The 16,722-nt window shown below is 44.1% G+C and overlaps 1 protein-coding gene across 2 annotated transcripts; it reads left to right on the top strand.

Annotated features, from left to right (window-relative positions):
• The first annotated feature begins 147 nt into the window (after positions 1–147).
• On the top strand, positions 148–14,318 carry IFT52 (intraflagellar transport 52). Of its 2 annotated transcripts, XM_030503017.1 has the most exons (13): positions 148–454; positions 1,906–1,993; positions 2,240–2,369; positions 3,304–3,379; positions 3,462–3,533; positions 4,440–4,566; positions 7,840–7,926; positions 8,697–8,765; positions 9,481–9,635; positions 10,616–10,703; positions 11,939–12,047; positions 12,566–12,711; positions 13,257–14,318. In XM_030503017.1, the coding sequence occupies exons 1-13, from the start codon at positions 336–338 to the stop codon at positions 13,302–13,304; spliced, it is 1,314 nt and encodes a 437-aa protein (XP_030358877.1). In that variant the 5' UTR covers positions 148–335; the 3' UTR covers positions 13,305–14,318. The 2 variants fall into 2 exon arrangements, with proteins under 2 accessions (XP_030358877.1, XP_030358878.1); XM_030503018.1 differs by lacking the exon at positions 12,566–12,711 and having other exon boundaries at positions 152–454.
• Positions 14,319–16,722: the final 2,404 nt, after the last annotated feature.

Raw genomic sequence — 16,722 nt, 5'->3', positions numbered from 1 at the left:
GGGGCCAGGGCGGAGCGTCCAGCCCAGCGGGGCGGTGCGCGGAGCGCCGCTTCCGCCCCACCCTGCCGCAGTGGTACCGTCCTGCCCCCCCCCCGCCCCCCCCCCCGCCCGGGGAATGGAGCAATCCGCAGCAGCGCTGCCGCGCTCGGGGCGGTGCACTCCGCGCATGCGCCTCCGCAGCGGCGCGTTGCCCGGCGGAGCGCGGCGGTTGTCGGCGGCGGTGGTGCGCGCGCAGGCGGAGCGCGGGCGCGGGGGGTCGCGTTCGCGTTCGCTTCACGTCAGGAGCCCGGAGCTGGCGTCCTTCGGCGTACCGTGTAGCAGCCCCGAGTCACCGTATGGAGAGGGGCCTGCGGAACGCCATCGTCTTCAACGCGTCCAAAGGGGAGGCTTTCACTCTCGCCAGCAGCTACAAATCCCTACGGAAAAGGCTTCGCGGTAACTGGAAGGTTCAGAGGTGAGGGACAGCGTCCTGAGCAGCTCAGGTGATGGGCCGCCCCTGAGGGAGGGGACTGGGCGCCTCACCCCCACCGCCCTCGTTTGCCCGCAGAGATCCCAAGATGTATGTGATCCTCCTTGGGTGCCCGCATAGTCTTCGGGAATGGGCATCATAAGCAGAGAGCGTTTTTTGCATTGATTGTGCTGTGTGGCATTAGCTGCAATTTCCTTGTGCATAGATGACTTTGGAGCTTCCAGCTGTCGTACCTGGTCCTGCCTCTGGGTTGTGTCAGTCCCAAGCACAAACAGTCCGGGGAAGACTGGATGGAGCAGCCCTGAGGAGAAGGACTTGGGAGTGTTGGTCAATGACAAGCTCCCCATGACCTGTCAGTGTGTGCTTGAGCCCAGAACCCCCCGTGTGCTGGGCTGATCCCTAGAGCCTGAGCAGCAGGTCGAGGGGGTTGATTCTGCCCCTCTGCTACGCTCTGGGGAGACCCCCCCTGCAGTCCTGATCCAGCTCTGGGGCAACAGCACAAGAGGGACGTGGGGCTGTTGGAGCAAGGCCAGAGGAGGCCCCGGAGCTGCTGCGAGGGCTGGAGCAGCTCTGCTCTGGAGCCAGGCTGAGGGAGCTGGGCTGGGTCAGCCTGGAGAAGAGAAGGCTCCTGAAGGGGAGGCCTTAGAGCAGCTCCAGTGCCTAAAGGGGCTCCAGGAAACCTGGAGAGGGGCTTAGGACAAGGGCCTGTAGGGACAGGCCAAGGGGAATGGCTTTAACCTGCCAGAGGGGAGACTGAGATGAGCTCTTAGGCAGAAGTCCTTCCCTGTGAGGGTGCTGAGGCGCTGGCACAGGGTGCCCAGAGAAGCTGTGGCTGTCCCATCCCTGGCAGTGTTCAAGGCCAGGTTGGACACAGGGGCTTGGAGCAACCTGCTCTAGTGGAAGGTGTCCCTGCCCGTGGCAGGGGGTTGGAACTGGATGAGCTTTAAGGTCTCTTCCAGCCCAAACCAGTCTGGGATTCTATGATCTGTGGAAGAGATGGACTGTAAGTTATAAGGGTGCAGCTTCTAATACAGGTTTTGAGTCTATCTTGATTTAGAGTTTTGAGATAAAAAGATAGCAGCCCGTGTACATATGATACTGCCTATCTGTCCGCTACAAAATGTGCCCAGAGGAAAAAGTTAAGAAAAGAATAAGAGGAAACTCATTAGGTGGCAAGTTTAATAGCAGCTGTGGCAGTTTATGCCAGTTCTGGATCTGCCACCATACCTTGTTAGAGGAGCTTTACCTTTTAGTGGGTTGAAATTTGTAAGGATTGTTTTTGCTTGTCAGCTTTAAACCCAGATAAAAAGATGCAAAGTGACTGAAATGATTTGCTGTGTGTTTGATGGTCCTTTAAAAAAAACCGCAACTATATAAGGAGAGAAAAGTTGTAGTCCAGGATTAGATCCAAGAATAACGCATGTCTTTATTCGCAGCTTAAAAGATGAGATCACATCTGAGAAACTGTTTGGGGTAAAATTGTGGATTACAGCAGGCCCAAGAGAAAAGTTCAGTGCTGCTGAGGTAAGAAGTCAGTAGTTGTCTGCAAATTAAGTATGTTTTAAGATTTGCTTAATGCAAAATAGAAAAGAACAACCCAGAAGAATTTGCAGTGTACTGCTTTAAATGAATTTACACCAATTGAAATGTGAATTTTTCATAGGATAAGTTAATTGCAAGTGGTCAGAATCATTTACCTTCCCTCTTCTCCATATAACTTCTTGCAGTCTTGTGTGTAGTTTTCATGTTTTTTTCTTTGTTGTTTTCCAGTTTTCCCTTCTGAAGAAATTCCTGGAGGATGGTGGAGCCATTCTGGTGATGCTGAGAGAAGGTGGAGAGTCCCGATACGGCACAAATATTAACTTTTTGTTAGAAGAGTATGGGATCGTTTTCAATAATGGTAATGGGGCTTACTGATAGCTCATATTCATCTGTCCTCAGCAAAATCTAAAGAGCAGGTTCAGCCTTTGTAGACGTAAGCCAAGCAGATCCCTCTCATAAAGTACCTGTTGGTCTAAGAGATATGTTTTTCTTGAAATCTAGATGTACCTGGCAGTGTAATACTGGAGCACACCGAGGGCTTTCCATGGGCAGAATGCCTTAATAACATAGCCATCTCCCTCCCTTTGCTCTAGTTGTAGACTTAATGGTATTTACTAAGAAAAATTAATTCTAGTGACATTTCTTGGTTAAAAAGCCTTTCAAATATTTTTTCATGTGTTTTATTGGATTGAATCACTCACACTGAGTAAACAGTGGTCCTTTTCTTTAGCAGACCAACAAAATACCACTCATTAGTTTTTCCACTGCCAGTGTGGAAAAATACCCAAACAAAACAGCTGTGTCTCAGTGTACATAAAATACTTTCAGTGTCTTTAGTGGCATTTCTAGACTATGCCTTTTTTGCATCAACAGTGTTTGATTCATCATGGTTTTGGAAGGTGTATAAAAAAAGAGTTAACTTAGAACCATTGAGTGGTTTGGGTTGGAAGGGGCCTTTAAGATCATCTAGTTCCAGCACCCTGCCACTTGTAAAACTTGATACATACTCTTTTAACTGGATCCTTTCACCTCTTCTGCTTTGCAGAAGATGTGGGAGAGGTGCTTATTTTTCATATTTTTATTTGAACTTGCAAATACATTCTTGTTCTAAATCTGTATGTCCAAACGGAAACAGTAGTGAAGGCTGGTTTGGGTCCTTTTGGGAGCCGCATGTCAACTTTCTAGAGTTAGAAGCAAACAGGGAATCCAACAGTTAAACTCATTTTTCATTGCTGTATCTATCACACTGATTAGCTAAGACGTAAATTTCTTTATTTTTTTCTTTCTTCAAGATGCTGTAGTACGAAATGTATATTACAAGTACCACCATCCAAAAGAAGCGCTAATCTCTGATGGAGTTTTGAATAGGTAAATACTTGGGGTATATAAGTCTTTAAACTCTTATGATCCATATTGTTTTCAGTAAGTTTTGCTTTTCAACGTCTTGTAGGAGTATCAGTGAAGCTGCAAGAAAAACAGTGCTTGAGGCAACAGATGAAGATGGAAGTGGACGTGACTCACAGTAAGTGTTTTCCCTTGAGGAAGCTGATGTGAAGATACTGTGAATAACTCAGACAGTTTGTAACCTCGCAGGAGTATATTGTGCTTGCATTGAGGTTTTCCAATGTATTTCTCTGTCAGCTTCTTGCTCCTCAAGGTTTTATGTGGAAAGGAGGATCTGTTTGGTAGTGCTTAATAACCAGCGAAGGAGCAGGAGTGATAGATTTTTGAAGGGAATTATTACTCTCCCAACCGGATCTTTTTATCTCTATTATGTGGATTTGAGTTTGATTAAACAATGTAAATATGAATAACCTCTCAATAGGGGGTGGTCTGGCTACAGGCATGAGCAGCTCTACATGTTTTTAGAGTCTTAAGCCAGGGTAAGATAAACATTTCTTGCAGTTTCTAGCTTTTCATCCTTTTGTGCTACAGAGGAGAGAAAAGGCATTGAGAAAAATACAGTTTTTCTGTAACTATAAATGTTTGTATTCTTCCTTAGTAGCTATTTCCTAGAACTAATAAATGACCATGTGGTTGATTACAAGGAAAAATGTAAGTGTAAAACCATTTCGGGCTGGTTTTTGGGTTTGTTTGTTTTTTTGGTGTTTGGGGTTTTTTGGGGGGGGGGGGGGTGTTTTTTGTTTGTTTGTTTGTTTGTTTTTATTTTGTTCCAGAAATATATATTCATCTGTGAGTTAAATACCCCTCAGGTACAAGAGTGTGATTTGTTCCTTATTTAAGACAAATCATCAACCTGGAAAAACCTGTAGAAGGAGACTGAAATGTCATTATAATGATGTAATTCTTGGAAGGCATTGGCATTCCAGCACCAGCCCAGTTACAGTGTGTACTTCAGGCAGACAGACTGAGTTTTATGCTTACCTGATCCATGCAGGTACTTACGGAGTTCCTGTATTTTCTGCAGAGCTCTCACTTTTGTGTATCCATTTGGTGCCACACTGAATGTGATGAAGCCAGCAGTAGCTATTCTGTCAACAGGATCTGTCTGCTTCCCACTCAACAGGCCTATTCTTGCTTTCTATCAGCATGAGGTATGATTCTGCATGTAACAAACCATGCATTCTCCTACCCCCCACAGAAATTGTGAGTGTATTTTCTGGGAGTACTTACAGACCCAGTTCTTGCTGGCTGAACATGAGCCTGCAGTGTGCCCAAGTAGCCAAGAAGACAAAGAGCATCCTGGCCTGTATCAGCACCAGTGTGGCAGCAGGGCCAGGGCAGTGACTGTCCCCCTGCACTGGGCGCTGGTGAGGCTGCATCTTGAATCCTGTGTTCAGTTCTGGGCCCCTCACTACAAGAGAGACATTGAGGTGCTGGAGCGGGGCCAGAGAAGGGCACCAGAGCTGGTGCAGGGCCTGGAGCACAAGTGTGATGAGGAACGGCTGAGGGACCTGGGGGGGTTTAGTCTGGAGAAGAGAAGGCTCAGGGGGGACCTTATCGCTCTCTACAACTGCCTGACAGCAGGATGGAGCCAGGAGGGGGACGGTCTCTGCTCCCAAGGAACAAGGGATGGGACAAGAGGAAACGGCCTCAAGCTGCACCAGGGGAGGTTTAGATGGAGATGAGGAACAATTCCTTCCCCAAAGGGTGCTCAGGCATTGAAACAGGCTGCCCAGGGCAGTGGTGGAGTCACCATCCCTGGAAGCGTTCACAAACCATGTAGATGAGGCCCTCAGTGACATGGGTTAGTGGTGGCCTTGGCAGTGCTGGGAACAGTTGGACTTGATTATCTTAAAGGTCTTTTCCAGTCTGTCTGATTCTATGATTCTGGTTTTGATGTGTCTGCAAACTCCTGATGAGCCTGTCTTCTTTTATGGTAAACTTCTTTGCATGGAGTTCAGAGGATAATTTGATGGTCAGCAAAGATTATATTTGTTTGGTTGATAGACGGATATTTTTAGTTTTTCTTTGAAGTTTGGGGGGTTTTTTCCACTGCTTTAGTGGTCATTTATTAAGTAAGATTATAATTAGCTTCATCAATACACCATATTGTGTTAAGGAAGAGGACTGTCTCCTTGGAACCAGTAGATGTTTGTATGTTGTGTAACCCATCCAGCCCTGTTAATTTATAAAACCAACCATAAATCTAGTAGTAGTTGATAAATACAAAGGATTAATATTGTTGGCAAAGGTAAACACATTAACACATTTTTTACTATGTAGATGAGTTTCTAACACTACTATGTTTTTTCATATCTTTGTTAGTTGGGCATCTGAGGATGCCCAAGTTCATCCCCCCCATGTTGTGGCTGAATAAAGTCCATAAAACAAAGACAGTACAGCAGCATGAAGTGAATTTGCAAGTACACTTACTGCTTGCATTTTGTCTGCTGCTGTCAGAGTAAGATGTAATAAAATCCTTCCACGCACAGAGTATTTGCACATAGATCCAATGGACTCCCCAGACTTATGTCTAGTTCTGAACCCATGATAATCTGAAATTATATGCGTTAATGATGAAGTTGTCTTTTTGCAACGTAAGTCACCTAATTTCTACAAAACCTTAGCTCAAGGCCAGATTGGATGGGATTTGGCCAGATTGGATGGGTTCAAAGCCAGGTTGAATGGGGCTTTGAGAAACCTAGTCCAGTGGAAGGTGTCCCTGCCCATGGCAGGGGGTTGGAACTGAGTAATATTTAAGGTCCATTCCAACCCCAACCATTCCATGATTCTATATGACAACTCTACCAGGATGATAGAGCAGCCCTGCAGAGAAGGACTTGGGATGTTGGTTGATGAGAAGCTTAACATGAGTGTGTGCTTGCAGCCCAGAAAGCCAACCGTATCCTGGGCTGCATCAAAAGAAGCATGACCAGCAGGTCAAAGGAGGTGATCCTGCCCCTCTACTCTGCTCTCGTGAGACTCCCCTTGCAGCACTGTGTGCAGTTCTGGTGTCCTCAACATCAGAAGGCCATGGAGCTGTTGGAGTGAGTCCAGAGGAGGCCGCAAGGATGATGAGGGACTGAAGCACCTCCCGTATGGAGACAGGCTGAGAAAGTTGGGGCTGTTCAGCCTGGAGAAGAGAAGCTGCGTGGAGACCTCATAGCAGCCTTCCAGTATCTGAAGGGGGTCTATAAGGATGCTGGGGAGGGACTCTTCCTTAGGGACTGTAGTGGTAGGACAAGGTGGCTTCAAACTTCAACAGGGGAAGTTTAGATTAGATATAAGGAAGAAGTTCTTTCAAGTGAGGGTGGTGAAGCACTGGAATGGGTTACGCAGGGAGGTTGTGGATGCTCCATCCCTGGTGGTGTTCAAGGCCAGGTTGGACAGAGCCTTGGGCCACATGGTTTAGTGTGAGGCGTCCCTGCCCATGGCAGGGGGGTTGGAACTAGATGATCTTAAGGTCCTTTCCAACCCTTACTATTCTATGATAGCCTTGCTGGTTGACATGCTTGTTTCAAGACTGTGCCTGTTTATGTGGGGCCTCATGTGCTTCACCTAATGGGTATGGAGAGGAGTGCTTTTTTATAAGAATTACAACAACTACATTATGCTGCAAGTGAAATCCATATAATGTGTTTTGCGTGAATTGATTACTGAAGTGTTCTTCCTTTGATCTAGTACTGTGACATGAATGTCACATACGTGGCAGCATTTTTCCTGTCTACCTCAAGGATATTATAGGCACAAGGGTACAAGATGAAGACAGAGGCAGAGGTTCTCAGGCAGAGCAGAGAAACTTGGTAGAAGGAAAACAAGATCTTTTGGAGTGAAAAAAAGATACAGTAAAGAATAGCAACTGGAAGTGCTATTGTGGGTAAGGCATGTAGAACTTGGGTTAAAACCTTGCAAAACAAGGAGTATGAGACATCAAAAATTTTTTGAACAAACTGGAGCTTTGTTTCATGTATCTTCAAATTTGTTACAGCAGTATGCATGGTTATATCATGTGATGAGTTTCATAGTCAGTGCAGGAGCATTACAGGGTTCCTTGTACTCTTGAAAACTTACTGTTTCTTGTGTGTCTTCCTAGAAGGATTAAGAGTAATCTCAGAGAAGAATTCCAAAGATGTGTCATGAATATCTTCTTAAGGCTCAGTCACTTGTCTGTCTGCTGTTACGAAATGCAGATCAGTATTTTTAATAAATTTATGAACCTTAACACCATATACGCTTAGAACGCTGCTGTGCCGTGCTCCTGTGAGCTTGCCAAGTTTGAAACTGCTTTTGCCACTACTTATTCTGAAATTACCTGTTTATTTCTTTAAATCACTTTCTAATTAGACGGCATTAACAATTCCCCCAAAACTGTGATTTGGAAGATCTGGAAGGATTTTTTGCTATATTGTTTTCTTTGTTGATAGAATCAAGGTGGAAAGATGGCAGCGCTGGGCTCTTCCCACATGTTCAGTGATCAATATTTAGATAAAGAAGAAAATGGGAAGATTATGGTAAGTTGTGGGTTTTGGGTTTTGGGGGGGTTTTTTTGTTGGTCTAAGTTTGGTAGTTTGTTTTTTTGTTGGGTTTTTTGGGGGCTTTTTTTATTTTTTTATTTTTTTTTTTTAAGAACACCTTAAGAAATGTTCACAGAATTTCCAGTGAAATCTAAGCTCACTCACAAGCTTCATGTTAGAGCAAGACAGCTTTAAAATGGATTCAGTATGGAGATTCTAACCCAATACTAACATCCTGAGGAGGTTATCACAGCAGAACTAACAGGAAGAAGTTTTTAAAGATGCAGTTTGTTATTTATCTTTAGGACTCTGAAAAGTTTTTCCTACTTCTGTTCACCACTTTAGTCATTAATATTGAAGTAGTTTGTTGGGGTTTTTTGTTTACTACTTTTTCTTAGCTTCTTTAGCACTTCATTATGGCCACTGATTAATAATAAACCTTTGCATATATGGCTTCTGATACCTGGAGGTTGTAATGCGCTTTCCAAAGTGGCATATGTCACGTTCTGTGTAAGAAAGGGAGTTTCCTGCTGAGGTGTTTCTGAAAGTATGCACCTTGTACAGAATGCGCTCATTGCCATGACTCCTTGCTTCCATACATAAATACAAATAAAGTTCATATTTTCCCCATAAATATTCTTTGATATAGTACCCTTTTTTTCCTTCTTTTTCATAGTATGTTATGGAATAGATTTAATATGAATTTTAAGCATAATGTAAGATTACTTGGACCCTCCTGAAATTAACTAAGTTTTGCCCTTCTCCAGGATGTGCTTTTCCAATGGCTCACAACATCAGATATCCATTTGAACCAGATGGATAAGGAGGACCCTGAGGTAAGAGATCCTTTATAAGGAGGTAAATAATAGTGTGATGTAGCAGCACCAGTTTTGGCAAAGTGTGTATTTAGCACAAAATGGTTCGCAGCTGCATGGAGGCTGTTGTTGCAGACCCTTTATTCAGGGTCAAAGATTGAGTAGACAGTTAGGTATAAAAAGTAATGGTATTGTATCTCTCAGATTTAAGTTGCTATTCTTTACAAGATTTCGTTCGTGAAAGTCTTCCCTCTGAGCCCTCAGGCAAGATGAAGGTGCATGAAGTGAAGGCAGATTTTCTGTGTATGGGTAGGGATCAACCTTCGCAATTTTTGTTGGGTTTGTTGGGTTTTTTTTAACTGACATATGCAAACACTATTTTTTTTTTTTTTTTTTTTTTTTGAAATATCATATGGGATAAAATTGTATCCTCTGTATACATAAAAAGAACAACAGTCTTGCACAGGTGACTAGTAAGTTGTTTCTTTTAATTCTAACAAATTAACAGAAATCTAGATACAATATCCATGTGGTAAGTAGCTTTACAGCCGAGAGAATAGAGTTTGTGCAGATTCCTAGTCTAGTAAGCTGTACTGCTAAGGGTCCTACCTGGTTAAAAGTGAAATAATTATTTCTAGATGAAACTTTAGGTGAGAGATAAACTAGAAAGAGGCTATATAAATGGGTTGGACTTTTTAAACCATACGTGTGTGTGTATCTGTGTGTGTGTTTTCAGATTTCAGACTATACCATGCTCCCAGATACAGCCGCACTGTCTGAGCAACTGCGAGTCTGTCTGCAGGAAGGAGATGAGAACCCAAGAGACTTCACAAAGCTGTTTGATATGTCCCTTTATCAGATGGATACAACTGCCCTCCCTTCAGTTATCAAGTCAGCAGCTGTGATTTCCTTTCCTTTCCATTCTTTTCCCTTTCCCTTTCCTTTTCCATTCCATGTTATGCGTTATCTGTTTGTGCTTAAGAGCAGAAGGGACTGAGCTCTTGGCAGCATTCTGATTATGGATGTACCAGAAGATTGATTTGTACAGTGACAGTTATATTTTCTCTTGCTTCTTGTCTTAGCTGTAGTTTCTGACATTGATTCTTTTTTCTGTCTACTGCTGATTCAATTAACTGATATTTTAGGAGAATTATCTGCAGTGATGTTGGGCACTTTCTGGAGGGATAACGAAGAGCTGGTTTTTCCATTTTTTAATTACTTGGCATTTACTGAATTGCATTTACCAATAATTGTGTCTGGAGATTGCTACTGTTTTACCAGTTCTGTATTGCTGGCAGCTTTGTCCCTCATAACTCCTCTGTTGCCCAGCTCATGTATGAACACATTAAGTAGCAGCAGCCTTAAAACAGATTCCATTAAATTCCACTTTGTTGTGCACACTTTCTTCTTACTCTGTATTTTTTTTTATATTTTCACTAGATGTGAATTCCTAGTAAGATCTCTCTTCCGATCCCATAACAATTTTTTTTTTTTAGATAGCTTTTGGTAGTGGAATTCCTGAAAAGTCTTTTCGAAATCCCAGGTCTGCTCTTTTTGAACAGGATTGCTTTGTCCTGATGCCTCTGTTTAAAAGTTGTTTTACGTGTAGAGGTGTGATACCCTTATTTTTTTATCATCTTACATATGAACTTGTCATTACTCTCTGTCATAGTTTGAACTAATTTGCTCGCTGTAGAAGTCAGTTATTACTGATGTGTAGGTTCTCTGCGGTCCTTCTAAAGTTAGATACTCCTGAGGTTTTATGCTGTGACTGTGCATAATGTCGTAGAGACTCTGCATCTCTGTAGCCTGCAAATGGAAATAGATGTTGTCGTTTCTTCTCTCACACTTGGTCTTTTTCTGTGCTGCAGAGCTTATGAACAGCTGAATGTGAAACATGAACCTCTCCAACTCATTCAGCCTCAGTTTGAGACTCCGCTACCTGTCCTCCAGCCAGCTGTGAGTAATCTCCTGGCTAATATAGCCATGGAGAACCCTTCTTTCATGTAAACCTTGGTGTCGTATACATAGTTTTTAAACAACACCCTCCCCCCCCCCCCCAAAAAAATCAAAACAAAACCCAAATAGTGAGAAATACTGTAGTAATAATTATTCACTTTGAAGTTGAATACACTGCAGGAGCTATGTTTTAGGGAAAAGCACTTATTTACACTTCTAATTTTATCAACAGAGCTTGAAAATGTAACACCTGGTACCATAACAGAATGTCTTGTGTATATAAACCTTCAGCTTCTCCCAGTCCTGTGAGGTGGTGGTTCAGCCTTTGCTGTGAAAAAAGAATGTGGTATTTCAGACAGTAGTGGTGGTGTAAGTCATGTGCTAGCTGCTGCCAAGGGAGGAGCCAAGCTGTCCACTCTTCTTCCATCTCCAAATCCTCTGGGAAGTAGAAAGTGGAGTGTTGGTCTTTTACTTGCTGTAAAGTTTGGGCTGGCCAAACTTTTACCAGCAGAGATTTGGGCTGGCAACAACAACATGAACTATGGCGGTGCCAGACCTGGTTGGAAAAGCAAGTACCTTTTGAGTTTTGCCATCATGGCTCTGCCCTTCCTTACCTTGGCAACTGAGGAAGGTAATCACTTGGATCCTTGTAGCTGCAGGGGTGCAACTGACAAGTAGCTTCATGCACTGCTCTTTAAAAACACAAGACCAACTTCATGGAATCGTAGAATGGGTTGGGTTGGACAGGACCTTAAAGCTCATCTAGTTCCAACCCCCTGCCATGGGCAGGAACACCTTCCATTAGACCAGGTTGCTCAAAGCCTCATCCAACCTTGTGGCGTATGTGGTGATTGCATGCAAAAGAAAATACTCTTACCAGAATGAATGTGTTGTATGTTTCCAGGTTGAGGTGTTATGGTGAGCTTAGTACCTCAGCTCCCTCAGCCGTCACCTGGATCTCATGGAGCAAAACTGGAAACAAGTTGCCAGTGCAGAATGTCTAGTTGTGATGCTGGGTGATAACTCTGGCATACTTGTGACTATTTTGGAATATTCAGTTATTTTTACAAAATATAAATGGAAATTTTAAAGAGGGGTCCCTTGTAATGTGGGCTTTGGAGTTGCTTTTGACTTTACAAAAGGTTTCTTAAGTCCAGCCTAAGTCCCAGACTGTTGTCTTAGACATCTGTAGAATAAATATGTGGCAATAAACCATGCTAATTCTTCTCTTCAAGGTTTTTCCACCTGCTTTCAGAGAATTGCCTCCTCCCCCTCTGGAGCTGTTTGACTTGGATGAAACTTTTTCTTCTGAGAAAGCTCGTCTTGCAGAGATTACAAACAAATGTAAGCAGAAAGACTGATCGTTTATACATTTCTATAGAAAGTCCAAGTTTTGGGGGGAAAATTGTTGTTGTATCTGATTTTAAACCATGAGTCTCATTTATGAAAATCCACTGCTATCATTCTGAAGTGAGAAATTGGAAGGTCTTGGAAATTGCTAATAGGACTTAATATACCATCGCTTTCTACTTTGTTTCTTACATGACATTTTATTATGTTTCTGCCTGCTGTTTCCCATATCATGCATGAATTGCTTTGCACACTCTTGCTGATTATTATTTTTATGCTTTGAAGCTAAAATGTGAAGATTATTCTAAACACACCTTAAGTCTAAACAAGATGAGAAAGTACTAGCTGGAGTCGTACTGATGGAGTACATCATGGCTAGTCCACTCGCCTTAGTTATAGAACTTAACATCCCAGAATACCAACACAAAACGGAGATTTGTAATAAGCTTTTGCTCAGTTGATACAGAGATGTGTGATATTCAGCTGCCTTCTTCTCTGGGATGCTTGTTTAGGTACTGATGATGACCTGGAGTTTTATGTACGAAAATGTGGCGATATCTTAGGAGTAACAAGTAAACTCCCAAAGGAGAAACAAGATGCCAAACATATTCTGGAGCACATCTTTTTCCAAGTGGTTGAGTTTAAGAAACTGAATCAGGTATTTTCAATAACAGCATTACAAATGAATAGTTGATAGTATCAGCACTGAGGCTGATGCATCTTTGTAGCAGCCACACTTCTCACAGGCAAGCGGGACAGTGGAGTGTTGTTTGTTGTGCAATAAATTATACCAGTGAAGTGTGGACTGTTAATCTGTATAGAATGTGTAGTGCTCAGTTTATTAATTCTCTCATTTATTTTAACTGGAGGATTAATACATGTAGGTGTAGTTTTAGTAATTTCAGCTAAATACAGTTCATCAGTGGTGCATGGAGTAAAAGCAGTGTGCCCTCATGAATGGTCATAGGGCTCCCTAGTGCTACAGTGTGGATGCAAAACCAGGAGTGTTACTCACAGGTGGTACTGTGTGCAGAAATAATTCTTCATAGTAAATTTGATGCTTCAAAGTTTGGAGCTTATCGGCAGATCATCTGTTTGTACTAACAACTATTCCCTGTTTCTCAAATAGCCTAATTCAGACAAAAATCAGACATTTCTACCCTATTGTTAATTATCTTTTTTTCTCCTCTTCCCTTTCCTAAGGAACACGATACTGACACAAGTGAAGCTGGATTCCAGAATGGTAGCTGAGATGTGGCTTTCCCTAATTTGAGACAGGCCTTTTAGTCAAAATATACGTGGTGTGTGTTTTTGGGTTTGTTTTTTTGTTTGTTTTTTTTTTTTTTTTTACAACCTCCATGTTCAGTATATTGATTGGGACCATCTCAGTAGTTCACTGAATATTTGAATCATTTATGTGTAGTAGTTTGGATAATTAATGCCTTTTTAATGCCTTTTATGGAAAAACTTGTATTTTGAAAGCACTTTCAAGTAATTTCCTATTTTTCTACTTCCTTATTAAAACTGTAATTTTATAATATATGGAAAAAAAAAATCTTGTACAAAGAAAATGTGGGTTGGGTCCTTCTTCCTGGGTCTAGTGTTTATTTTCTTGTAGTAAAGCTTACTGTGGGTTGTGTTTGTACACATAGTCCTTAATTGTGGGAAAGATTGTTCTTCTGGCTTGTGAACTGTAGAGAAGAAAATACAGCCATAAATACAGGAGCTGCTGATAACAATGGCAGTCTGTCACCCTGAGGCAGTCTCCTGTTGTCTCTACCAAACTGAACCAAGGAGAGGTGTGTTTGTTACAGAAGGGAAGGGAAGAATTGAAATTAAGCAGTAATGACATCATTGCAGATCGCTGCCTCACGTAAGACTGGAACCACATTGTTTTGAAATGAAGGGACAGGATTTGGATGAAAAAGACTTTAAGATTCAAAGGATTATTATTAAGAAAATGTGGTACTGTGCAGAAACTTGGGAATATTTTTGCTTACAGTTATGTGATCTCTAGCCCATTCCCAGAGGCAGCGAGCTAGGTAATGCACAAGAGTGGAAATTCAAGTGCAATTTATCAACCATGAAATGTTGAAGCTCAGTGCACAGCCAAAATAGAGCCAAGTGTGTGATTGGTGAGATTTGTTGATGTTATTAACACTGAGTGTCTTTGTTGCAAGGACTTGTAAGATTGCACTTTTATACCACATTTTGGATGTCAGTCTGATACTTGAACTGTTAAACATAAATCCTTTCCCTACACAAGCCTTTTATGTGGCCTTTGTGATACCTGGGCTTTATCTTCCTCTGCCATGGTTTTTAACATCAAAGCTGCTTTTTGCAAGAGATCTGTTCATCTTTCATCCCACAGAAAATCTTTCCATTTTACATTGGTTCATGCTTCACATGCCAGCTTGGTGCAGGTTTTTCTAGAGGAGGTGTCCCAAAGCACCAGCGAAGTTACTAACCAGTGGAAACGGTTAGTAACTTCTCACACTGCAGACACACACCTTTTTCATAGCAGCATCCTTGACATTTTTCATTTGTTTCTCTTCCATTTATTTTTCTTTAAGGCCATGGTTGTTTGTGACACAGAACACTTTGTATATTCCAGCCACAGATTTACATAATACACTTCATCTTCCCTCTGCAGTATGAACACCAACCAGTCACCTAACACAAGCTGTAGATGAACCAACCAACCATGTGATGCTCTTGCTTGTTATAGATCTGGTCTGTGGTGTTTATAGTTGTCATGGTTTAAGCCCAGCCGGTAACTCAGCACCACGCAGTTGCTCGCTCACTTACCCCCTTCATCCCCCCTGCTCTGGGCAGGATGGGGAGGAGAATGGAAGGAATGTAAACCCCATGGGTTGAGATAAAAACAGTCCAATAACTAAAGTATAATACAAAACTACTCCTACTAATAAGGGAAATAACAAGGAGAGAGAATATAAAACTGAAAAGGGAAAGGAAAAGAAAACACAAGTGATGCCCAATACAATTGCTCAGCACCTGCCAACCAATACCTAGCCTGACCCAAGGAGTGATCTGGGTCTTCTGGGTAGCTCTCCCCAGTTTCTATCCTGGGCATGGCGTGCTGTGGGATGGAATACCCCTTTGGCTAGTTTGGGTCAGGTGTCCTGTCTCTGCTTCCTCCCGGCTTCCCATGCCCCTCCTCACTGGCAGAGCACGAGACTGAAAAGTCCCTCAGGGTAAGCGCTACTGAGCAGCAACTAAAACATCGGTGTGTTATCAGTGTTGTTCTCGGACTAAAGTCAAAACCACAGCACTGCACCAGCTACTAGGAAGGAGAAAAATAACTTACAGCTGAACCCAGGACAGTAGTTCAAACTGTAAATACCGGGGCCTTTCTCTGAGTTGTTTTGTCACCTGTTCCTGATGTTGTAGTGTGGTTTAGAAAGAAGTCAACCGGGCAGCCAGAGAATACAAACAACTCCATGTGCTATTTGTCTGTAGTGCCTCTTACAGCTAAAGTAAAGGAAGAGATTTTTCACTGAATGGATGTTTTTTGCCAGAATTCTAGTGTGTGGAAATACATGTGGAGGAAGTAGCTTGCATCTCTTTCAAAGTTATCCCTTTATCCCTCTGGAAGTATTTAAACTGCTATTTGGTAAACAGAAGTGCTTAGTTTGGTCATGGGAGTGTGATAAAGGTGATTCAAGGCCAGGTTGGACGGGGCTTGGAGTAACCTGCTCTAGTGGCAGGGACTTGGAGCTGGATGAGCTTTAAGGTCCCTTCCAATCCAAACCATTTTATGGTTCTATGATGATTCTGTGACTGCTCTTCTCTTAATCTATCCCTAGAAGAAGACCAGCATATGTTGGTTCTTAAGCAAACCAAGAAGGCCCTGGGCCATGGTTTTAACAAGTAATTCCCCAGGTCTGTGTCTGCTGTAAGCAGCGACAGGAGGGAAGAAGCCCGGCGGGCAGGGGCCGTGCGAGGCGGGGTGCTCTGACGGGAGAGCAAGAGACCGTGTTGGGGCGGTTGGGGTGGGTTCGGTTCTTCCTCTCAGACCGGGCTGCGGGCGATGCAGAGCGAACCCGGGCCGGCAGCTGGGGCGAGGAGTAACCTGCGCGGAGCTCGAGCGAAGGGAGACCCGCTGCAGGACGGCGGTCCGCCGGCGTTCCCGGGAGGCCGCAGCCTTCCCCGTGACAAGCGGCGCGGTGTTGCGGGGCCGCTGCCCGCCCGGTCCCCGGCGCTCAGGATGCTTTTCTCCCCGCGTGCCAGAAGAGGGATCCCCAGCCGCGCCGCCTCCCTGCCCGAGCTCCCCGTGGGCAGCGCCGCCATGGCCCGACAGCGAGGGCCAGCGCCGCGCTCCCGTCCCCGTCCTCCACCGAGACCTCCCGGGCCCCTCTGACAGGTAAGGGCGGGCGGGGCCGCGCCGCGGGAGCGGAGCCGGGCCGGGGGCTGCCCGGGGCTCCCTGCCCGGAGCTCGGCCATCTTGTCGCGACGTCTCGCCTTCCTCAGCCGGCCGCGGAGCTCCGTGGCGGCCCCGCGCCAGCCTCGGGCGCGGAGGGCTGCCCGGGCTCTCCTCACGGCGGCGGAAAGTGCTGGAGGCGGCTGCACCCGCCGGCAGCTGGGCCCCAGCGCGGCCCAGCGCCCGCGTTCAGCAGAGCTCAGCCTTAGGCCAGGAGCAGCAGAGACC

The sequence above is a fragment of the Strigops habroptila genome, chromosome 13 (assembly GCF_004027225.2).
Source record: "Strigops habroptila isolate Jane chromosome 13, bStrHab1.2.pri, whole genome shotgun sequence".
Lineage (NCBI taxonomy): Eukaryota > Metazoa > Chordata > Aves > Psittaciformes > Psittacidae > Strigops > Strigops habroptila.
This window is presented reverse-complemented; position numbering and strand designations above follow the sequence as displayed.